Source organism: Engystomops pustulosus, chromosome 7 (genome assembly GCF_040894005.1).
Source record: "Engystomops pustulosus chromosome 7, aEngPut4.maternal, whole genome shotgun sequence".
NCBI lineage: Eukaryota > Metazoa > Chordata > Amphibia > Anura > Leptodactylidae > Engystomops > Engystomops pustulosus.
Window position 1 is genome coordinate 67,668,165 of NC_092417.1, and position 25,897 is coordinate 67,694,061.

The window sequence follows — 25,897 nt, forward strand, 5'->3', positions numbered from 1 at the left end:
CCAGACATGAGTTTAATGTGCCTCATTAGACGGTATCGCGGTTTTAACACTTTTTAAACTTTAGAGCAGAAGACGCTTCGGCGCTGCGTGCGCACTATCGTGCGTGCGCCTCCATAGGAAATAGCGGAGATGTTGCGCGCGCATGTTCGCGCGCAGCCCCGAAGCCCCTTCTGCTCTAAAGTTTAAAAAGTGTTAAAACCGCGATACCGCGGTTTATAACACTAACGAAAGTAAGTACCGGCACCAGCTCACCCTGAGCTGGTGCTCGGTACTTACTGCTTACCCCTGCCATTCTAACTGGTAGGTTTCCTTTAAAGTATCCAGAGAGCTTCAACAGAGGTCACAGTGGGCAGAGAGGGCTGTCTTTAGCATTGGGGCGTCTGTAAGTCAGTTCTCCTTGAAGGAAATCTTCCATTATGTTTTTGGTTTGTGAACCAAACATACCTTGAGAATGCTGTAGCTAGACTGATGCAGAAACATATCTTGTTTAATCCCTGAATTGAGTGTTTTTGCTGTAAAATCAATTATAAAATTATGATAATGAGGCTCTGTTGCTTCTGTGGCTGGATCGGCGCTTCTCCTCTCACATTAAGTATGCACTGCTCCAGAGAACTCTGTATTCACTGTGTTGTCCCTGACAGGCAGAAATAATCACTGAAAAATTCCCCCCAATGTATATGAATCATCTAGCTCAGGTTGATTAGTCCTGTCTGGACAGTTCAGGAGCAATACCACTCGGATCAGGGATTAAACAAGATATGTTTCTGCATCAGTGTAGCTACAGCATTGTCAAGGTATATTTGGTTCACAATGCATGAAAACAAATGGTAGATTTCCCTTAAGTAGTTGTCTTTATTGCTCTGTGTAAAGAGGCAATGTTTTCCCTTTCCCATCCTGGGAAACTTATTTGCATCCACAGAATCCCTTAATTGAGAATCAATGGCTTTAAGTCTGCACACGCCTGCAAGGCAGCCTTTATTAGCAAAGGAGAGCTTTTACTTCCCAAACTCTGTGCAGAATAACGTACAGGATTTGCTTGGTGCATATGTTCCAGTCTGAATGAGGACTGAAGGTTAGGCTTTAGTCTACCAGCAGTGACAGTGTTGTACAGAATGATATATATAATGTATGGCTGAGGCTAAGTTGTAGTGAGGGATCTATCATCAGACCATGCACTAGTAAAGGCAGAAGCCCCACCTATATATTGGTATTATGAAATACGAGCACATATTACGTAGGTCTGCTTTATCCTGCTCTATTGTGTGTACACGACTTGTCATCCAGTCTTATTATATAAACAGATAGGAGGGAGCTGTGTCTGCGTCGGGACCTGATTGCAGGTGTATTAATAATTCATTGTGTATTTAATTAGTCATGTAGGGAGCAGCTGTCACCTCTCAGATCCCGTCACAACATAGTGAGCGCTGTCTGAGCGCCATTCACAAGACGTATCACATAATTATAGCTCGCAAACCAAAGACAGAAATTATTATCTTTTTACTGAGCTGCTGCTATTGGCCATAAACTCTGAGGTTGTTTATAAAGCTGCTGATACACGGCCTGTTATTGTATGAAATACACAAAATATTTCTCCGAATCTAAAAAGAATTCTTCTTCCTCCTCTGCACAAACTTAATATCAATCCTGTGCCTGGCTGTAGGGCAATTGGCTCTAGCTGTAGGGCACTGCCTGCCATCTGTTATAATATCTAACCAAAAGCCTGCTGCAGCAGTGACTCAGAGCAGAGGGGAAAGACTGTGCTGTGTTCATTTAGTAGATATCACACTCTGGTGCACCAAGTCCATCTAAAATCCCAGAATATAGATCTATTTTTCACAGCCCTGCTGCTACTAACCACAGAAAGGTATGATTACACATATAGTACCAGGACTAATACCTAACAATTGCTATTTTGTTTGATCAAAACATCTGGTAGATTTCCTTTAAGAATGGGTCAGTAGTCAGGAGGCTTGTGGCTGTAATATGGCCGTAGAGATTAGCCCATATTACACGTGTGTGAACGTGGTCTTAGATGTATTGTACCATCTTCCCTTCCTCACTAATCTGATGACAGATGGTGCGTCTGGGACATTGCTTTAGATCTGGTTAATATTTGGTATTATCCTATAATAACAGCGGAGGAGCGAGCTTGTAGACTGTGATGTTTTTGTCTGGCCTTGTAATGGTTTTTATTTTCATGTGGGTTTCCGTGGGAGGGTTGGCATTTCATTTGTTGCTATTATCTATGGTGCCCAAAATGCCATAGGAACGCCCTGAATGCTGGGAGGGTGAATTGGCTGCTGTCATTTAATTGTTCTGAAGAAAAAAAAATACTTTAAAAATGTTTTTTCTCATTTTGGCAGTGAGTCTGCTTTACACATTTTTTAATATCTTGTTTCAGACATTTTACAAGGGACGTGCCTGAGATAGTTACTCTAGTCGTGTGTAATGTGTTTTGTGTCTTGTTTTTCTACATTTTTTGGCCCTGACCCCTCCCTGCTTAGCTACACTCACTTTGCCGTTTACGTTCACCTTATTCAAACACAAAAAATGTAAATATATTTTATGGGAGAGGAAAGACGACAAGTGGACTCCCAGGTGTACACAAGGGTGTGGGGATAACAGGGCAGATGTCGCTGCATTTACATGTGTGAGGTTTACATGGAAATTGTGCAGATGATTTGTATTTTTTGCACTTTTGAAGGAGGGGGGGTAGTTCATTCATATTCTATAATTTTACGCCATATGGTCCATTTTTTTAACTTTTGGAAATAAAAGTTAGAAGACTTTCATCCTTATTCTAGCCTGTACTGTGGTGGTGATATTTACATCTGTTTCCATGACGTTAATGTGTCTCCTCTTCGAGCCGTAAAAATAACACAGGAAGTGGTTGGGTTCATAGGAAGCGACAGAACTCGAGCCTCCTGCACACGCTCTGCAGCATTATTCACGATATCTATGGACTCCCCATGAAAGTTAAAATATGGACGTCTGAAAACAACCCAAACTTTAAAAAACGTTTTTCATTGTGGTTTTTAAAAAAGGTATTTAGTGATTTTAAAAAAAAATTTGGAACATGCCATTTCCTGGTATTTGTCACGTCTTAAGAGAAGGATATTAGAAAAACACCAAAGTCAATACAGATAGTCCCCGGGTTACATACAAGATAGGGTCTGTAGGTTTGTTCTTAAGTTGAGTTTTTATGTAAGTCGGAACTGTATATTTTATCATTGTAATCACAGCCAGAATTTTTTTGGTCTCTGTGACAATTGGATTTTAAAAATGTTGGGTTGTCATAAGAATCAATATTAACACTAAAGCTTAATTACAGACACATTTGATAACTGTTACAGCTGATCATTGTAGCCTAGGACTAAAGTACAGAAAATTACCAAAATCTAGAGGTCTGTTTGTAACTAGGGGTCGTATGTAAGTCGAGTGTTCTTAAGTAGGGGACCGCCTGTACAGTGAAATATTGCTTCCACATGAAAATTGCTGTGTGCTATAGTCCTTCTCACAGTTGCAGTTACTGAGATAACATTGCTTTGCAGTTGGATTAACGTGACTTGTATCGTGATTATTGATATTAAAGTGGTGTGTAGTTGCACTTATGTGACCTATGTCATGTGGTTACGGGCCTTAGAGTGCTGCACTTTTGGAGCGATGTGACTTGTGTCATGTGATGACTAACATTAGAATGCTGTGTAGTTGTATCATGTGACCTGTGTCATGTGATTACTGGTATTAGAGTGCTGTGCAGTTGCAGCCATGTGACCTGTGACAGCTGACATTAGAGTGCTGTTCAGTTGCAGTCATGTGACCTGTGTCATGTGATTACTGACATTAGAGTGCTGCACAGTTATTATGTGTGATCACTGGCTTATGAATCCTTACTGCAGTTAATTGATGCAGTTCTTTTAGGAAGATTTGTCACTTTTATGCAGTACGTTGGGGAGCAGACAGTCTCATTGGGATAGGGTAATTCTGGGAATCTGTTAGCAAGATGGGATGTTATATTTGGTAAAGATATAATCAGCCTGGTCAGTATTGACTCTTCTGATCTTTTAGTGCGCTCATTGAGGATCTGGCTAGGTTTCTCTATGACAGTTATCACTGTCAGTGACTGAACTCTCCAGCTGGCACCCGAGAAACATGCAAATAATTTTACCAGGATGGGATAAGGAAACCAGTCCTCTCTTAGCTACATTGTGAGGCAGCCCCCCACCAAGCATGACCTTCAGGAAGCCTTATGACATATGCAGGATTATAACCAAACCAGTATATTTATTCCAGTAGTAATAGATTCACAACTGTAGACAGCTCTGTTCGCCCTGGTTTGGTCTCATCAGTACAGTGTAGGGAACTGGTTTGGCTGAGTGAGAGGCTTATGACTAGGGTCGGGAAGTAAAAGTTCTCCTTACGGAGATTGTCAATTAAGCCCACCGTGTAGGTATGTGGAGACTTATAGCCATAGGGGGATTCTGGGAAAACATGCAAATAAGTTTATTTTACAGTCTGTATTCCCACAGCCAATGAGCTGCCAATGAGATGCAAACTGTTTATGCAAAATACATGCTGAGAAGTAATTTGAGAACTTTACTTGGAGCACTTTTATATAATAAGTTAATTCGGTGATTTGTGACATTATTTATGCTGTAGTAAAACTTTGTTACATCTTGTAGTATATTCCAGAGCTGCAAGCATAACGTGATGTTTCGGTCGGTGGACCTTCTTAAGACAATGTTTACATTCAATGATACTGTTCAAGAAAGCTTGTAGTATTGTGTGTATTGTCTACGCCAGTAGAAACGCTGCGTCAGCTGTGCCATTCCCAAGCAGCTGATGCTGATGCAGCACTATATACGGCTTCAAGCTTTCTTGAACAGTATCATTGTATGCAAACTGTGCCTAAAGAAGGTCTACCAACCAAAGCATCACGTTATGTTTGATGAAAAAAATTTCTTTGAATAAATAATATACTCTGTACAAACATAGCATTACTTATCCTGTACTGATCTTGAGTTACATCCTAGATCATACTCCAGAGGTGCACTTACTATTCTTCTTGTGGAGTCACTAGCCCAGATTAATGAAAAAACTGTGCAAAAATGAAATGTGCAGGGTGCGCCAGATTCATGAATTGTGGCGCACATTATTCATGAATTTGGGGCTGTTGTTATCCCGGGCACCGGATGTCACTTACTACTGGTGATTTGTTTTGATTAGCTTCACTATGAAGCTATTTGATATTTAGGTTGATAGTTTCATCCTTTAATTTAGTCCTCTTTGAATATATATACATTCTATCTCATGGCTTCTATGCTAGCGTGTACAAATAAATTCTTATGAACTCAGTGTGCTCCCGGTTTGAACTGTTCTCGTGTTCCACTTTTTAACTGGTGTTTAAAAAGTTTTTAATATCTCCCAGACAACCCTTTTAATACGTCTGAAATGCATTTTAAAACACAATTCAATCGCATGATGTGCACATGGTATTAGGCTATTCACATTATGTGTTTGTATTGCGTTTTAAAACACATTGCAAACACTGTAGGAAAAACACTTAAAGGGAACCTACCACCACGAATCTACCTATAAAGGTAGATCGGGTGGTAGGTGGATGTATGGGACGTGAGGATAGCCCTTTTTAGAGCTAATCCTCACGTCCCCGCTAGCGTCACATAAACTTTATTGCCCTAATATGTTAATTTAATTAAGCGGCTACCGGGGCGTGGAGTAGCCGGACACGAGGCTACACGGCACGGCTACTCCACGCCCCAGTAGCTGCTTTCCCCCGCCTACCCTGTGATCTTCGGCGCGCAGCTCCTGGCAGCTGCGCGCCCTCGTCCGAGAAGCCGGAGTTCTGCGCATGCGCAGTAACTCCGGCCTCGTTCCCGAGATCGCGCATCTTGGCCGGAGTTACTGCGCATGCGCAGAACTCCGTCTTCTCGGACGAGGGCGCGCATCTGCCAGGAGCTGCGCGCCGAAGATCACAGGGTAGGCGGGGGAAAGCAGCTACTGGGGCGTGGAGTAGCCGCGCCGTGTAGCCTCGTGTCCGGCTACTCCACGCCCCGGTAGCCGCTTAATTAAATTAACATATTAGGGCAATAAAGTTTATGTGACGCTAGCGGGGACGTGAGGATTAGCTCTAAAAAGGGCTATCCTCACGTCCCATACATCCACCTACCACCCGATCTACCTTTATAGGTAGATTCGTGGTGGTAGGTGCCCTTTAAAAATACATCAGCATTTTTACCATCATTAAAGGGAACCTGTCATCAGGAATAGGCCTAATAAACCATTACCAGTATACAGGCGGTCCCCTACTTAAGAACACCCAACTTACAGACGACCCCTAGTTACAAATGGACCTCTGGATATTAGTTATTTTCTGTACTTTAGCCTTAGGTTACAATAAACAGCTATAACATTTATCACAGGCGTCTGCAATGAAGATTTATTATTAATCCTGGTTCTTATGACAACCCAACATTTTTAAAATCCAATTGTCACAGAGACCAAAAAAATTCTGTCTGGGGTTACAATTATAAAATATACAGTTCCGACTTACATACAAATTCAACTTAAGGTCAAACCCACAGACCCTATCTTGTATGTAACCCGGGGACTGCCTGTATTGTCAAACACCGTAGCACTTTTTAGTTTTTGTTTCTTTCATGGACCAGTGTGGTGGCATCATCCAAAAAATCTACTTTGAAGTGAGATTTAAATTGGTTGTATAAAGTCAAGGAGGCGGAGAGTTTAAACACTGAAGTCAAGGTGGGGAGCTCTGAATGCGTCCTTCTCTGTGATTGACATTGTGCATCGGACTTCAGGAGATCTGGTTAGTGATGTCTCTGGATGCAGGGTCATCAATTACAGTGAGGGGGACTTTCTGGGAAAAGAGAGCTTGAGTTCAGTGTTAAAATCTCCGCCTCTTTGACTTTATACTTCAAGTTTACATCTCTTGATTTCTGGATGATGCCACCACACTGTTTGATGAAAGTAACACAATCTGGAAGCAGTGTCAGCTGCTTGGCAAGATAGGCAAAGTAGTTTGTTGGGTCGATTTCTGCTGACAGGTTCCCTTTAATACTGATATGTTTCGGGATGCGTCTTGCCTGATGCATTTGCTGTGCAACACAATAAAAACACATTGTGTAAACACCTAAGAATATACAGGTAATATTTCCCCGTAGCATTAGGTGGGGCCCCAGAATAAATTACACTGTTGGGCCCCACGCTCCCCAGTCCGACCAAGTGCAGATCACCAAAGCAAGCAGTGTACAGAGACAAATCAAGCATTGAAACTTGCAGAATTGTGAGTATTGCTCAGAGAATTGTAGTGGATAATCAGTAAAAGATAAGAATGGGATTGTTCAAAGCCGAAACCTTGTAAGAGTGTTATCTGTGGTTTGACACCTGTGTATGACAACCTGCGTGATTCCAGAGTATATCTATGGTGAGCCAGCAGTAACCTCTATGTCAGAGAACGTTAATGTTTGCCTGGAGACCATGCAGTGTAGTGACATATTAACCTTTTAGCTATTTCATATCTGTATTATAAATACTTGTCCTTTCCATAATTGATTGGCAAGATGTTATACAGCAGTGATGGCAAACCTTTTAGATACCGAGTGCCCAAACTTCAACAAAGACCCGCTTATTTATCGCAAAGTGCCAACACAGAAATTTAAATGTGATTTATACTTCCTGCTCTGTCACAGTTTTCATTGATACCAGCACCCTGAGGACACCAATGAAGCAGAAAATAGTCCCATGTCGAGCTGTCACTTTAAAATAGCTCTGTGCACAGCAAGTCCTGGGCTGTCTGGGACTGCAGGAAGATACCTGGAGTCATCTCTGGTGATGGCCTGAGTGCCCACAGAAAGGGCTCCGAGTGCCACCTCTGGCACCAGTGCCATAGGTTAGCCATCATTGTTATACAGTATTAGGGATGTTATAATACTACAACCTATTGTGTATGCTTAACGGGGGAGATTTATCGGATCCCTGAAATAATTGCAATTACTGGCAAACCACACTTGCTGCAACCAGCGAATTTCCACACGTGAAAGATCACATGTTGTAGCATATTTTTAGAAACCCATTTGTAGAAATATATGCTGCACAGGCTGACCCATATGTGTCTATATGCCTCATGCTTTTTATATATTGTATGTCTGTTTTGTATCTTGTTGTATATGTATTTTATGTTCCTAATGTGTATCAGTTATTTCTGCGTTAAGGATCTTTGCGTTATTTCTGTTAGTCGGTTCTGTATGAGTTTGGTAGGTGCAGTGAGTGTTTATCTAGGTCTTGTCTATACAGTATGTTGTCTATACATGTTGTTCCTGTGTTTTGTGTGTTATGTTGTCTGTCGATTATGCATGTCTTTTGTTTTTGTGTGTGTTCCACTTATGTATGTTTTGCTGTGCATCTGTTTGTGTCTGTTGAGCATGTCTTATGTCTTTATGTATGTGTGTTCCAGTAATGTACGTCATGTGTTTTATTCTTATGTGTGTGCTCCTGTGATGCATGTATTCTTCTGTGTGCCTGTTGTATGTGTGTTTTTACTAGGTCTTATTTATATGTTGCATTACTATTTAGTATATGGTTTATGTGTTTATTTTTTGTCTCTTCTTCGTGTTTTGTATCTGCATCTGTATTCTATATCACAGATACTTCCTCCAGGGACAGTGTGGACGGTGTTAACAAGTCTGAGCTGTCTGGTCTCACCCACATCCTAGAGAAAGCTGCTGTAATCCCCCTCATAATGATAAAAGCCCTAATTGATTCTGTCACATTAAGTGGCACACATACGGAGAGGAGGAGGCTGCAGACAATATACAATACAGGTTAGAAATGTCTCCATTCTGATGAGACAGTATAAGAAGACACATCTCCAAGTTATATTATTGTTATCCACATGAAGATCTTTGTTTTATCCTGGCGACGACCATCACACGGTCAAAACAAACAAAATGAGCAGATCGCCAGTCACCTACGGTGTTCATAATTTGGATTATGTTAGCAACAGATGGGGTCCAGGAGGAGGGGTTCTCTAGAATAGGTGGGGAGATGGGGTCCAGGCTGAGGGGAAGGAGGGGACCTCTTCAGGTTGAGTGGGGAGATAGGGGTCCAGGCTGTGCGGTTTGGAGTATATCGTATTATAGAAACTATAGTAACAAATTAACTTGGTTGTACATTGTACAAGTGGTAGTTTGTTTTTTTACTTTACTTTTCAGTTCTTCTCTGTGTGATGTCATCAAATTGAACAATCTTTATTACTTAAAAATAAGTAACCAGAGGTCTGGCTGGCGAGGGGGCTGCCCATTGTGTTTAGACATAGGCAGAGGACTGGATGTTTGCCCATGTGAAGTATAAGCCTTGCTAAGTCTGTAGCTGCCATCTGTGGGACCTCCTCAGTATCTGGCTGTGCTGTTTGTTGTTGATCTGTCGTCTATCTGGTGACACATGTGACGGGCTGTTCCGGGTGTAACTGTCGTGTGACAACACATGGCCTGCAGCTGCTGCGGAGCCTCATGAGAACTACATTACTACAGAATAGGATCCTGGAGGATTGTGATTGACAGGCCATCCCCTGACAGCATTTCTCCTTCAGCTGTCCAGCCTGTGCTACTCTCAGACTTTGATTTTTCAGGATTGCTGTCCATTAACTGTATCCGGATTGCTCACCTGTTCACATACCTTTAGATAAACAGGCCGTGTTACCGCTCAGGATTTTGGAAAAGCCATTTGGCAACAACATGCTGAGCATATTGATTGGTACTCAGCTTTCCCAGATTTTAATATAACCTAAAAATGGATGAAGGTATTTTTAACATCTTTACAGAAGCAGATGAGGCACATGAAAACTCCATGGTATGCTCAGGGAAAGGGGCAACACCTTTTTATTGAAAGGACCTAAAACATTGGCTTTAAAAAAGAAAAAAAGCAAAAAACATTCATTATAAAAACAATCATTTATGATCAACTTTAAAAACGGAAAACTAGCGGTAATTCCGTCCCCCCCCCCCCTTGCTGCGCCTTTATTTATGAAGTGTCAGTGCCACAATATTGTTTTCCGACACTCTAGACTTGTTCTTTTTTTGGGCCCTAAATTGTGGCACCACTTGTGAATCCAACAGTTTCACAGCAATTCTATTTTTTGGACTCATTTGGTGGCAAATTTTTTTAGCGCAAAATAAGTGCAGCAAAAAGCAAGTCTAGGGCGTTCTAAACCTTTTAGTCCATGCATCAATTCATGAATCCCAAAATAATAAATGCCCCCAGTTATCTCTCTCGCTCTATAAGATCAGACACCAAAATATTACATAGACATCCCATTGATTTTCAGCCATAACCTCCTAATTCTTCATTTTCCCTTGGGTGGTAAGTGCTGGGGGGTGTCGCTACACATGAATTGAAGTATCATTGTGCAGTTACAGATGATTTATGGGGATTCCAGCATACAATCACATTGTATGTCTGTGGGATGTGTTGGGGGTACCTTGTGAACATACATTTACAATGGTTTTCTATATAGCAGAAGTGTCCCTCCTTTCCTGCTAACAAGCTCCAGATGTATAACAGCATCCTTGTGCCTGTGACTAACAGGACAAAACCGCTGCTATTTGGCACAAGTGAGTCACAGGAAGCGGCGCTGGCAGGGAGGATTCCCTCTATCAGTTTTGGTAACAGATCCTGTACTGTGCATGTCTTGTAGTTCGGCGAGTCTAGAAGGTCTTGGTGATGTCAGGTCATTTCACTTTAACCATTCCCCGGCTCTATGCTTGGTCCGTAGAATCTGGCCAGCACGCGGTCCAATTATGGGCCTTTTACTCTACAGGTAGAGAGTAGAGAAACCCATGACTGCAGGATCAGACTGCTAAGGTTTTATAGTCTGTGCCTTGATCATACTTAGGTCTGCATTGGAGCTGTGAAATATATTTGAATCAAGAATTATATAGGATTTCTTTAAAGAAGTTTCAGAGCAATAGTAAATATCAAAGCTTAATGCACCATCTAAAGGAATATTTAGAATCTTTATATTATATCAGCATATTTCATAGCATTCAGGGCTCATTCAGACAAGCGTTTGCACTGCGCATCCACAAAAACTGCAGATGTGTGATGTCCATGTTCAGTCTGTATTAGAACTACATCATTTTTCTTTCACGTCCATCAAAAAAGTGGATGGGTTTCTAATCTACTTTTTGCGTTGCCCTGTTGGCTGCCTAGTGACGTGTGAGAAAAAATGAACTGCATATGGATCCATTGACTTGTATGGAGGTCTGTGGTCTTGCATGTGAGGTCTGCACGTCTGTGAAAAAAAACATGTGTGAACAGACCCATAGGAATTATTGGGTCAGTATACCATCTTTTATGACAGATAAAATGGGTCATGCGCATGGGGCTTTAGGTGACACTAGATGAGGACAGTTTGACATGCTTAGTTTTTCTTCCCTTGAGCCCTCACATACATGAGATAGCTATTTCTCCCGACTGCCTCATACACATGCTGAATCATCTTGAACAAAAATGCTGGGTTTAATAATAGAGGACGTTTTCGGGTTTTGCGACAGATATTTAACAGGGGATTATGTCGCACGTGACCGGATTTTGGTCGCAGCTGCGCCAGCTTTCACATGACAGAAATGGGGGGGACTCGGGCCATCGGACAATCCGAGTGATTCGGACTGAGCGTGTGATTTAACTTTCAAAATGTGTCGCAAGATCAAGCACTTACATGCACCAGGAAGGTGAACTCTGACGGACCTGAGCGGGGAAGCAACATATGCAGAGTATCGGACGCGTGAATCGCGTCACAGTGCATGAGCGTCAGACAATGCACTTTCTGTGAATTCCTCCGGACGAGTAAGTAAATGTGCCCCATAGTGTCCAGATCCCTTTAGAATGGAGTTGTCTCCAAAGAATAAAAGGATTAAGAAGATGTATTCCAATTTGTCCTCTCCTTATCTCCCCTAACATTTGCCATCTGAGAAGATTGGGGCTGAGTTGAGAGACCCATACACATGAATTTCCATAGCAAAGATGCTGCAAACATGTAATAGCAGAAGATAACTAGGACTATTGATAAATATTTATATTGTAGGAAAAGAGAGAAAAAAAGCAAAAACTATTGCTAAAGTTTACACACCCCTAACAGAAAGTGCTTTGTGCCATAGATTCTCCTGTTCCGAATTTAATTCTGTGACTAAAAGAAGAAATATTTTAATATCTTCAAGATTTCCTTTACAATATTTGATCCAAACCTCCAAGAAATTCCCATCTAAACCACAAGATGGAAAAACTTTTATAACGGACAAAATAATAGCCATAAAATCACGAGAACCAACTTGAGGGTAAGAGCAAGGGCGGCAACCGCTTGCTGAGGCCCCAGTGAGAGGGAACCATCTACCAGGATTTTATGTTCCACAACACTTCTAGTGCCAGACACAGGCACTGGACTGGCATCGGGTACATGACCTCTATACTCACAGAGAGGAATAGAATAGTCGAGCAAAGAGCAGCTACAGGACAGTAATTCCTCGGGAATTTCTTGGCCCACTTTCAAGAAATCCAGGAGGAGGAGCAATAAAAACTTCTGCAAAAACTAATTACTAAACTGGCGGCTTCCCCCGATGGTTTCAATCCAGAAAATATTTTCCTTTACTTATTTTTGGATTGATTACAATTCCATCCTGGAAGGCAGCAAGTCTTTAAAGGAAAGGAAATAACCCCTTCAGTTCCAGGCAGCTATAGTTTCATCAAATAGTTTTGATGAAAAAGTCCCACACTTTAGTTTATACAGCTGCTATTCAGACCTAGAAATCCCCATAACTACAGCCCATCACCAATTCTTCAAACATTTTTTAGTCCTTTCCATGTTTTCCCTGTAGTTCATCAAGAAAAGGGAAAGAGTAAAGTATCACATTGTTTAAACTTAAAGGAGATCTAACACCAGGATGAAAAATTGTAAACCAAGCACACTGATATATTGGTGTGTGCCCCCTCTGACAAGATCTGCTCTTCTATTAGCTTTTTATGCCCTTGGTTTGAAGAAAAAAAAAGGCTTTAAAAGTATGCAAATGAGCCCGAGGGGCTCCAGGCTTTATTAACACGTTTGTATAATTTTAAAAGCCTTTTTAAAAAAAAAAAAATCAGGGCATAAGAAGCTAAAAGAAGAACAGATCCTGCCAGAGGGGGCACACACCAACATGTAAGTGTGCTTGGTTTACAGTCCTTGACACTGGTGGTAGATGTCCTTTAATAGACACATTGGTCTCTATTGGAACTGAATACACAAAAAAGTAATACCCTGTTTCCCCGAAAATAAGACAGTGTCTTATATTAATTTTTGCCCCTAAAGAGGCACTAGGTCTTATTTTCAGGGGATTCTTATTTTCCATGAACAAGAATTTACATTTATTGTTGAACAAAAAATCTACTTCTCTAACATCCTCATAACTCTCCAAAATCTGAATTTCCAGCTGTGTTTCTTGTGACTCCATTTCTATTGGAATCATTGGCCCCGGTCTCTCATGTTTAGTAAAAGAACTTTCCATAAATGACCCTTCTTATCCTGGTAGTTGCTGGTATCACATTTGCAGCACAACAGTCAGTGATTTTATCCCATGAATTCTTCCCCATGTCACAACCTTCTGCAGCATCTAAAAGATTTACTAATGTTAATGTATGGCACAGGGGAAGCTGCTGCAATGGCGGCCGCTAGGTCTTATTTTCAGGGGAGGCCTTATATTTCTAAGTCTGAACAAAATTGTACTAGGTCTTATTTTCGGGGGATGTCTTATTTTAGGGGAAACAGGGTACATCCTGTTTATAGAGATACTTATTTTTATATCTTAGATATTTAAAAAAAAAAAACAAAGTAATATCAAAAAGTATTCCTTCATTCCTAACATGGAAGTTCTTTTTTCCCACTTTTGATGATCAAGCACGACTTTTCCAGAACTGATGATTATCGAGAATGTAACAAGCCCAAATTTCATTTATATCTTGCGTTAAACCGCATGTTTTTACTATTCCATCCCCTTTAATAAATCCAGATTCAGGTAATCGGGCACCATTATCACAAAGTTAAATTGGTTGAACTTTTGGGATAGCTGTACCATAGAAGTGAATTGTGAGCTGGTTGAGCATGTGTATCTGTGCGCCGTTCACATGGACCACTTGTGGGTAATTCTCATTATCGGTGTGGTAAGGGGGTGTTCTTTCGCAGTGGGAATACTCCTTTAAAAATGTAACTTTATATGTAACTTCATTTGCCTCTATGGACTTCCTGTGAACCAGATAATTGTGTAAAATGTATTCAAATGTGCTGCTAGAGTGATGTTCTTATGCGCAATGGGAGGTGGGGCTTCAGCATCTCACAATTTGGGATTAAAGTCTGTTCTTGTCTTGCAGCTTTTCTCATGCGATGACTCAGTTGCCACATGATGAGTTTGAGACATCCCTGGAAAAGGCCGAAGCCTGGATGAAGGAGATCCATGAGCGGCTGAAAGAGAATGACAACACCCAAGGCCCTCGATCAGCGCTGGAGACCAGGCTCAGGGAGACAGAGGTGGGGACAGTGACACAATCTGCTGGCAACTAATGAAATAGCAAAGCGGTGGGGTTATTTATCTTTGGTTTTGTTGGGCTTTTTTGACACATTGAGATTTTATGGGACTTTTCACTGCTAAAAAGTCTCACAGGACTATTTCTACAATTTCATTAATCTGATTTCTATCTATGCAACGATGTGCAAAGCCAGATTCATGACTTGGGATTTTTGCAAAAAGTCACAAAAAAAGTTGCACGGTCACTCCAGTCTCCTGCTGGCGTATGTGCTGGGGCTTTTTATGAATCTTGCAACTTTTTGGAGAAAAAAAATTTCTGTAAAAAAAAATTCCAGACCGCAAGTAGAGCACAAGAACAATTATTAAAGATCCAAAGCCACGTTAATGGCTCTGATGGGCAGCCAAAGACAGACATAGACCTATCCCCAGGAGCTGTCTAATGATAAATAACCCCTAGTACAGTGATTGGAAACCTTTTAGAGAGTGCCCAAACAACAACGAGAACCCACTTATTTACAAGTGCCCACATGGCAATTAAAGCTTGCTGCTCTGTCACAACTTTCAATTGTATCAGTGTCCTGATGACACCAATACAGTAGAAAGAATTCGATGTATCATTGTAGCTTTCCTCCAGGGTACCCTGATCAATAAGAAACACCGGGCCTGGATCTGTAGCTCCAATGGTCACCCAGCTGTGTCCACACCTTTTCTCTCCTCCAATAGTCTCAGGTCCAGGGTGTGTATGAAAATAGAATAGAGCACGGAATGTCCTGGGTTTCCTTGGACTGCGGGTGGAGGCCTTGAGTCCTGCCTAGCAAACTCTGGCCTAGGGTGACAGCCTGGGTGCCATAGGTTCGCCACTGCTCTAGTACGTATGTGTATATATGGCTAATAATAGAATATGTGACCTGTGGCAATAATGTTGCAGGATTCACAGACTGCTGGAACTTTGTATCATTGTCACTACTTTACAAAATGACTTGCACCCTTATTTTATTATAGAGTAATCAGATCTGTGTGTTAGGCTGGATTCACACAACCGGTGCCCGGCGTACCATAGCACGGCGGGCACACGACAGCATACGGGGAGAGGAGGAGGGGGAGAGCGCTGCTCACCCCCGCGCCTCTCCATAGGGATATATGCCGCACGGCGCCGTATGACATGTCCTATTTTTTCACGGGGCACGGAGCAGTACGGTACCGCACGTGTGCTGCACCATACCGCTCCCGTAGGGCGCCCCACGCCCATTGCCGTCTATGGGGGACGTATATCGGCCGTATATACGTTGGCCGTATATACGTCCCCCTTGCGGTAGTGTGAATGCAGCCTTATACGGAGACATGCACATGTGTGATGTCACATGAGCATGGACAGCTTCTATCCACTGCTAGCAATGAAGCTTTCCATTGAATGTCAGCAAGCAGAGATCTAGAAAACCATCAGGAATTGATCAAGTATAAAGTAAATCACATACAATAACATTTATTTGCTGCAACTGGACAGGACTTTTAAGTCTCCCGAGTGGTGAAACTGGTGTGATTTGTAGTAATATTCTTTCTATAGAACCAGAGTAAGTATTCACGAGCCAGGGCTCTATAATACATTCATACTTTGGACTTGTTATTGTCTGTCATTCAGCTTTCCTTGGAAGGAAGTATCATATACTAGTTAATAAGTTGACATGTCTATGATTCGTGCTTTTACTTGTCTTGTATAGTACTTTGCAGACACATTTATGAAGTCAATCAGGTTCCTCGGACGCGGTGCAGATTCTTCACATTCCAAGTCACTCGCTCCTTCATGTTCATTGTAATAACCTGCGGCAGGATCAGAGTGGCGTCTCTCCACTGTCAAGTCTGCAGCTGGAGATCAATCTTTTACTGAAGGACATCCCATAGCCGTATGCCCATTTCTAGGGGTACCTGCCTCATTTCTTTATTAATACCGTTGCTTGCTGATGATATTATTTACCCCATGGGCACAGACATACAGGAGCCAAGGGAAGACGTCACACACCTTACATCAGACTAACAATTTATTGTCTGTCGTTTGGGAATTAAATCAGATCTTATTATCTCCTCCTTTATTGGACCTTTCTGTCAGTGTGTAATAACTTCTTGCTGAGCTTGTTCTTATACACAGCAGGTGATACGGCATGAAGGAGGAGAGAGAAGACACAGATCATACAGCTACCCTCATAGAGAGAGGGTAATGCAGTATAAAACATATCAGTCTATGTGGAGTCATGAGGAGCAGAGACTCCAACAAGCAGTGTAGCTAAAAATGGAGTGTTGAACACAGCTTTGCCCTAATGTATCGCGGGTTAAAAGGATTTAAAGGGGTTGCCCATTTTCAGCAAGTAATTGATATGGTTTGTGTAAGAAAAACTGATATGATTTTCCAATATACTTTTTGTATCGATTCCTTGCATTTTTTTTAGATTCCTGCTTGTTTTCCTGCAAAGAAATCTTTCCGTGGTCATGTGAAGGACAGGCAGGTACGTGAGTCGTTATTATCACGCAGCTCTGATTACTCTCTGTGATAATAACGGCTCGTGCACCTGTGTGACATCACATGACCGTGGACAGATTTCTATGCGCTGGAAGTAAACATAGAAGCCTTCCATAGAAGGACAGCAAGCAGAGATCTAGAAACCTGTGAATTGATACAGATAGTATATTGGAAAATTCTTTTGTATTTAAAAGGTTTTATTTATGTATTTTAGTATTAAGAACTAATCAATAGGACAATTAGGTGGCAATTATTTCTCCATCTGCAAGGAGAAAAACAGCAGATGGATAACAGCCAGTATAGAGTAAGACAAAGGCCACAGTGGGGACAAATATCTTATACCACCAGAACTCCTCCATGGCCCAGCCACACGAAAAGAGATTTTAGAAGGAAAGAGGCTACAGATGACACATATGAAAAGATTAAACACAAAAATGTAATACCTTCATTACTCCGTAGAAAAAGGTGTAAAAATAAAGCCGGCTCACCCAACCTTCAGATCGTCTTGGCTGTACACACTCTGTAGAGGTCTTCTGGTGCACGGAAAGACTAATCCATAGCCGTATAGCGCATGCAGGAAAAGGTAGTGGTAGACCGGCACAGCATGACAGACATCACATGGGTACGATGCCAATGTTCTTTCTTTTATTAGTTAAAACGTCATATACACGAGGAAACAAATAGGTTGACGCGTTTGAACAGAGACCGTCTTAATCTTATCCTCATGGTTAAGATTAAGACGGTCTCCATCAAAACGTGTCAACCTATTTGTTTCCTCGTGTATATGACGTTTTAACTAATAAAAGAAAGAATATTGGCATCGTACCCATGTGATGTCTGTCATGCTGTGCCGGTCTACCACTACCTTTTCCTATATGAAAAGATTAGCACAGTCACGGTCCCTGGATCTATGAGTAAGTGTCCCTGGTTCATGATGATGGATTTTATGGTGGATTTCCTTTAAATTTCATGTGACGGATAGTGTAAATCTAATATTTATAGTATATTAGATATTATAATTTTACAATGTAACACATAATATGAATGAATGCTTGTTTTGTCTTCAGAAAATCTGCACCCTTGAGCCTGATGGAAAACTACTGGTCGATAAAGTCTTGATGAAAGCAGAGGTTCTGCTGAGTGATAGCAGTGAGGAGGAGAAGCATGAAATCCAGCTAAAGCTAGCCAAAATCAAAGGCTTATTCGAGGAAACCACTACTTATATGATTCACTGCCACAGGTGAGAGCTTTGTCCGTCACCATAGCCATGATTGTCTTCAATTCCTGATCACTTTCAACTTCTCTGCTTGCTGTCACTGAACAAAAAGTCTAAAATCTGTATTCCCATCTCAGGAATTCACTGCTAAGATGAGCATAGCCCTGTCTCAATCATTCTTAGGTGTTTGGAGTTGCAGAAAAAACTGAACATGGCTGCCCTGAACTGTTTTTGTAACTCCCATAGAGGTGCATTAAGGTCACTGAGATAAGCTTCACAGTTTATGCAGATTTGGGATCTCATTGTACTTAGTCACCTCTATTGGAGTTATGGGAATGGCATAGAACAGTCACATACCCTTGTTTCCAAAACTCTGACCTCTCAGAAGGTGGAGACCAGACCATTGTCATCTCAGCCATGAACTGCTGAGGAGGGAATAACCCTTTACTGTACTTTCTTCCATAGCCGCATTGAATGGGTCTGGCTTCATTGGAACGAATACCTGAGAGCTCGGGATGAGTTTATGCTTTGGGTTCACAACATCACCCTGACCCTGGAGCCAGACATGGAGCTGCAGCTTGGGCTAAAGGAGAAGCGATGGCAATATGAACAAGCCCTGGTACTCATGAAGGATGTCCTAAATAAGTCACAGCTGGTGGACAGACTGTTGGAGGAAGCTGCTTCCCTGTACAACCGGATCGGGGACCCTAGCGTGGATGAGAGTGTCCAGAGCGCAATGATGGCTGAGTACCTACAGATAAAGAAAAAGGCCCAGGTTTGTGGTTGCTGCTGGAATAACCAGGGTTTCAGAAAAGTTATAGGGTCCACCTTCACCAGCGGTTCTTCTTGAAATTGTATTTCTCCAGCTACATCTAGTGTTCCTGTTATACCTTGTAGATGCTCAGATGAAGTGTATTTACCAGTGGAAATGTGAATGTAGCTCTACTGTAACTGTTGTGTAGACCAGGATTATATGATATGTTATATGGAAATGTATGGACCATGGTAACATGCCCTTGGTGATCTCATGACCTCATACATCGTGGTGTCCTGTGAATGTAATTTGGTGACTTGATAATGTATGGTAATATGGAGGCGATAGTGTGAGCTGAGCACTTATTTGTAGGTGGTTATGTGATGATTTTGTGTAGTGATCTGGTGACCTCTGGAGAATGGTTTGGTGAATTATAGGTCATAATGAGTAACCGATAAATCTTGTGAACTCTGATTAGTTGTCTGTTGACCATTGATCAATGACATGGTGACTTCTAGGTACTGATCTGGTGACCTGTAGAACCTGAATATTTGATATACAAAGAATGGTTGGCCTATATATGATTGAATGCTGACTTATTTATCTGGAGACCATTAGTTACTCATATGGTGTATCTGCAGGTGTAAATCTGAGAAACTATAGGTGTTTATATAGTTATTCGCCAGTGGTTGTTTTTGACACTTGAAATTGATGGAATTTAAGGGTATCCCCCATAGTGAACATTTCGGCAATCCTATTAAACCACATAGAAGTTAATGAGATCTTTGCCCAATATATGTGAAAAAGGGATATGTCTTTATGTTGCATGATTTTGAAAACTAGCTGAAATCTATTTTTTTTAACAATAGTTTTATTTGATTTTCAAAATATATTATAACAATCAGTAATAATGATGACATATCACCTGAGCAGGGGTGGAGAACAATATATTGATTTATTATTTGAAGAAGGTTTATTATATAGGCCCAAAGTTATTTGCTGTCATAACAGGAAACTATAAACTGTGGCCACAAAGCAAAGAGAATAGTTTACATTTAAATACCTTCACCGGTTACTGTATATAGGTCCTACAAAAGGTGTTGCAAAAAGCGAGTGAGGAGAGAGGATTGGAGATTGGAGTATTGTTCATGACAGTTTATTTACATATTTAGAGGATGACCATAGAAGACACACTTATCATGCAATTTGAAAGGTTATAAGAGAGAGCCATTTTGTATGAGAATGCAGGCAGGTTTGTTCTTAAGTCGAATTTGTATGTAAGTCGGAAATGTATATTTTATAATTGTAACCCCAGCCAAAAAATTTTTGGCAATTGGATTTTAGAACTTTTGGATTGTCATAAGAACCAGAATTAACAATAAATCTTAATTGCAGACACCTGTAATAACTGTTATAGCTGATCATTGTAGTCTAGGGCTAAAGTACAGTAAATTACCAACATCCAGGGGTCCCTTTGTAACTAGGGGTTGTCTGTAAGTCGGGTGTTCTTAAGTAGGGGACCGCCTGTACTAGGTTAATTATGGAGATGACTTGGGATATCATAGTTATTGTGTTTATTTTCCATAACCAAGCATGAAGTAGTTTTGCAATGGCTATAAATTTGACTATAAGTAAAGTGGACTTGGTGAAATCTTATACCTGTGTTATAAACACCTGACAATACCTGAGCCTGTGTCTGCTCATTCTCCCTCTTCACCTTAGGATGTGATTACAGTTCTGATTGGCATTGGTGCCAGCCGGCTGCTTGGTTTTGGCCCTGGTTCAAGCTCTCCTGTCAGGGCTGTTTGCTCGGTTTTATGTCTGTTTGGATTTAGGTTAGTGAATGTATGAGAAGCTTGTGCTCATTGTCCCACCATTCTCTACTAAACCGCAGGCTACACAGTGAAGGCAGGCTTAACCCCTTCTAAATCACTTTTAATGGTGATTGAACAAAAAATAAATGTCTCTTTATAGTCAGATCATAGGAAATCATATTGAGCAAAAGGTAACAATTGTTTTATAGTTCTTTCTAATATTACATTCACACACACAAGCTTTCTCCGATTTTAGGAGCGAGTGGAACGTCTTGAGAAAATCTTAAAGGAGCACGAGGCATATGCCGAAGATGTCAATGGCTTTAAATCTTGGCTTAATAGCGTGATTGAAAAACTGAAGTGTTATGTCGCAGAAGCATCTAATTCTACAGAAAAAAGACTAGACTTGCTGCAGGTATGGAACAATTCTACTAATGGAGGAAAAACATAGATAGATGGTAAGGCAGACAGACAAATAGAAAATAAAGACAGAATTCCTTAGTAGCTCCAAATTTGCTAACATTAAAGGGGTATTCCGATGAAGACAAGATTCTTAAATATACTCAGGATAACAAAATTACACAAATGCAGCATTTCACAGATATAATTCCAAACTGTCTCAATCAGTCCTGTTGTTTACAATTTTGGTTGTCCGTGGATCTTCTGACTTTGGTCTTCTCATGAATAGCTCCTCTTGTCTGCACACTGAATTGCTCTCTGCCTTCTCCCTGCACTACAAGACCAGCTCAACAAGCAGCAGTGTGCAGAGATTTACTCTACAGACAGTTAGAGAAACATATGGCAGGGCTGACTCTGTGTGTGATATACGTGAGTTAGCAGAGCTGAGAGTGTCATTGGGTCTTTATATGCATCTCATCATCTATCATCACTGATCTGTCTCATCTCTCTTTTTCTACATGTCAGATACTAGTATTATGTTCAGAGGCTAAATGAAAGTGCACATAAACCCTGTACCCTGATAATCTAAGCACATTGTCAGCACACAGTATCTCATAGCACTAGAGGGATCATGAAGTATCTGCTTAGAGAGAACCCGTCCACACTCTGGAATTTTAAAATGACCATCACTGAGTAATACGAGCTAAAACAGCAATAAAACTGACTAAAATTGTAATGTAAGGGGTTAAAAATGATCTTTTTATTGTGTAAACATCACTAGTGGATTGAAATTTGAGAACTTTCTTTCATGGGCAAACCCCTTTAAACAAAATCTACCATCAAAATAAGTATGATAAACCAGGGACACTTACTCTTAGATCCATGCACTGTGACTGTGGTAATCTTATAATATTTGTTATCTATGGCCTCCTTCCTTTTAAAATCAACTTGTAAAATGATGCTAAGGGCTTTTCCAGAGTCCCTCCGTGCTGTAGCTTCGCAGGCTGTTACACTGTGTCTCAGTGCTCTCTCTTCACTTGCCCCCTCTCTCTCCCTGAAGTAATCTTACAACAGCAGAAGAACACAGGACATTGTTATATACAGGTTGTAAACAATGGGTGTGTGGCCCGCGTTTATCTCCAGAATGTGTCCTGTTTGTGTTTAGTTTCTTAGCTGTGTGTCACCCGATTGTCATCCGCATCTGTGGACTGCAAAAAATATTTAGGGCTGGCAAATTATGTCATTGGCTTGTCCAGGTCACGTGCGTTGTGTTACCTAGCAACCAATCCGCAACAGGAACAGGACCTGCTTAAAAAAAAAATCAGATGTGGCACACATTGTACATGCACACGAACGCGCACACGTCACTGCTCTTGTGAAAAGTAGAGATGAGTGCTGCTCACCTCTCCCCTCTCCATAGAGAAGTGCAAGGCCAGCGTCGTAACGTAGCAAAATATAGCACATGATCCTATATTTCATCATGCACGGTCATGGTGTAGTGAGACGCCGTGTGCTCACCGCACTGTGACCAGGCGCCGTAGACGTCATTGGGGACCAATATGTGGCCACAAAAAGTGTACAGTGAAAAAAGCGGCAGTGTGTACAATGACTACATTGAATAACACAGAAATGTGCGACTGCTGTATAAAATATAGATGAGACACATCCGTGAAACAACATAGTGTGCATATATTAATACCAAAATATGCAACCCAAACTATACAACAAGTAAATCCAGCTACACTTAAAATATTATCCACCTACCAAAAACTTAGCGACACATGTGTTTCCAACACAATTAATACAGCGACTCGACAGAATTGTGCTGCGTAAAGGTGCACCGTAAAAAAGATGGCGCTTCCCTATCAGTGCAGGGAGCGCCTAATAATTGAAGATTGGCACCAGTATTCAATAATCTGCCGCACAATGCACATTGGTGAGGCAATCTTCACTACTTTTGATAAATCTGGACCATTGTTTTTTAGAAGGAAGGAGGCCACGGATAACAAATATAAGATTTTTAAGATTTTGGATTTTTTATAAGATGCTGGTTTTTGATGGTAGACTTCCTGTAAGTAAATGGAATCTTTTCACCCACTTTTTCATTCATACAAGGTAGATATATCATTAAATAGATCATAGATGAGTCCATAGGGACATGTGACAATGTGACAGGTACACTATGACAGGTTGTATAATGTCACCCCTCAGGCTTCATCTTAGGGCATTCATGTGGACTGTAAACTCTGCTCACTCCCTCCCCTTGTGAATTTTTCAAACCATTAACATTTCTCTTTCCTCTTTAAAGTGACAATCGCCTAAAAAGAATGATCTGTTACATAAAGTGTAGGAGATGTACTGACACTGACTAGTAGCCACACAGTGCAGAGTTAAACTAGAGAGTCGTAAACCGTGTTATTTCCTTCTAACCTACACCCCTTCTGTGCACATCATAAAATTGTCAAATGTGATGTAATGGGGCGTGTTTGTTGCAAATTCATTCAAAATTCTGGAATATTTTGCATGTCCCCACAATTTAGCAAATTTGCTAAAATAATATAAATGTCCCCCTGTCGAAAATAGACAAAATAGTAAGATTAATAGGCCCAGCTTTCTGCATCAGTTTTTTTGGGCATTTTGCACATGAATATATGTGCTTGCACATGTGTTTCTGAAGCATGTATTTTGGCCAGCTCCGTGTCCACCACGACACAAAACTGTGCACCCAAAGGGGCGTTCCAGTGCGGATTCCCACTGGCCTCCACATTTATGTCAGAAGTCCCAACATAATTGTGGCACACTGCCATTAAACTGAAAAAAAAACTGGTGCACTCAGATTAAGAGTGTTGGGGGTGTGCAGGGTATGACAGTTTATTGAAGACTGTACTCCCGTAATTACCGTATGTGCAATAACATGTCCTGACTTCGAAAGGGGCAGGAGAAGTTTCAGAATCATCCATGTAAGTTTTCCCCTTGTTCTAAATAACTTTTTTGTCATCCCTCCACCGATATATAATAATATTGGGGGGGGGTGAGGGGGGCACAGATCATAAGAATAAATCTGCACGCATTACGTATTATGCACGGATTATCCATGCGACGAATCTATAGCGTATTACAGTCACATTGGAATTTATAATAATAAAACACTTTTCAGTTGCAGATTTGTGTTCTGTAGCAAATAAGTAACATATCACTTGCTGCGGATAATGCGCCGACCTGTGACCACGGCAAATTTGCATCTGTGCAGTTTCTGCTGTTTACAGAATGGCTGCGGGATTACCTCTGGGGTACATCCTAGAACTATTCTGGAACGTGGGCACATAGCCCCATGTACAGCATAAATATTTTAGCAGGACCCAAGGGCAGATTTGGATGGGGGTAGTGAGGTGCAGTTCGATGCTGTGTCTACATAACTAGGTGTTATTTATTCATCATCTTGTGGGAGTGGTCATGGCAGCCATATTGGTGGTCATTCAAAGCATTGCTTATTTAGGGTAAATCCTAGCTTCTTCTTTCTTCTCATAGGAAATAAGTAAAGATGTGGAGAACGGTAATAAACAGTTAGAAGTATTGGAAGTGAAGTCTGCTCAGGTGATAAAGAACACGTCTCCTCTGGGAGCTGAGAAGATATGCAGGGAGCTGGAGGACCTGCGCAAAACTCTAATGGAATTAAAACAGATGAACGCTGAAGAGGAGGAGACTCTGCTAAAGACACACAACTCGGAGAACGCCTTCCTCCTGCTGGCAAGGCAGCTTGAAGCCAACATCAATGAATTTCGGAAGGCCACACATAGGTTGGAGGAGAGCTTGGAATCTGGGGAGCGAGTGAAGAGCGAAGATGACTTAATAGCTCTATGGAAAACACTGAATGTACGCTTTAAGTGTGAATTTTTCTTAAACCAGGAATGGGGCATACATGATTTAATTGCTGATTAGAGATAAATATGTTCCTTCTGAAGTCCTCTGTGATGCTGTGGAAAGTTTTGTCAATGATTTTGTAAGGGCTGTTCTGCCCTAAATTATGATATAAATTAGCTGTCATTCAGGAGATCATACAGTACATTATGAAGAACACTTGGGTGGAGTTTATATTTATCACCAGTCTGAATAGTAATAATCTATGTCATTGTTTAGGCCACAAAGTCTGCGCTGGCCGCAGAAGAAGCGAAAGCAGAGCGTGTGAAGGTTCAACTCAGAGATCTCTTCAAATTCTCAAAGGATGTCCAGCCTCTGTCTGATGGAGTCATCTCTGCCATGCGCGATTATCAGAGGTATCTATTTGTATGACACCCTACTCATACTGAGCAGGGCTGTGGAGTCGGTAAGCCAAACCTCCAACTCCTCAATTTCCTAAACTCCAACTCCAGGCCCACCAAAATGATTACCGACTGTGACTCCACAGTCCTGCATGAGATAAATTCCTTCCCAGTGCCTTATTGCTAATCTATAGCAGAGTAGCTTCACTCCTGAGCATGTACATAAAGTGCAGCACACATTCATCTCAACTAAAATCCTGGAACAGGGGTGCACAAGATGTATCGACAGTCCAGTCCATAAGCGGCCTGTCAAGCAGTCAGTAGCTGTCTGTACCCTTCTGACAGTCATAGTCCATTG

The 25,897-nt window shown here is 41.3% G+C and overlaps 1 protein-coding gene across 5 annotated transcripts in view; it reads left to right on the top strand.

Moving 5' to 3' along the window:
• The window catches only part of SYNE3 (spectrin repeat containing nuclear envelope family member 3), a 74,144-nt gene that overhangs the window by 7,058 nt on the left and 41,189 nt on the right, over nt 1-25,897 (top strand). For all 5 annotated transcript variants that reach the window (XM_072116255.1, XM_072116257.1, XM_072116258.1 and 2 more), the window contains exons 2-7: nt 14,431-14,587; nt 18,165-18,337; nt 18,779-19,088; nt 21,138-21,296; nt 24,809-25,153; nt 25,418-25,554. In XM_072116255.1, the coding sequence (XP_071972356.1) occupies nt 14,444-14,587; nt 18,165-18,337; nt 18,779-19,088; nt 21,138-21,296; nt 24,809-25,153; nt 25,418-25,554 (1,268 nt within the window). In that variant the 5' untranslated portion in view covers nt 14,431-14,443. The remainder of the gene's footprint in view (nt 1-14,430; nt 14,588-18,164; nt 18,338-18,778; nt 19,089-21,137; nt 21,297-24,808; nt 25,154-25,417; nt 25,555-25,897) is intronic.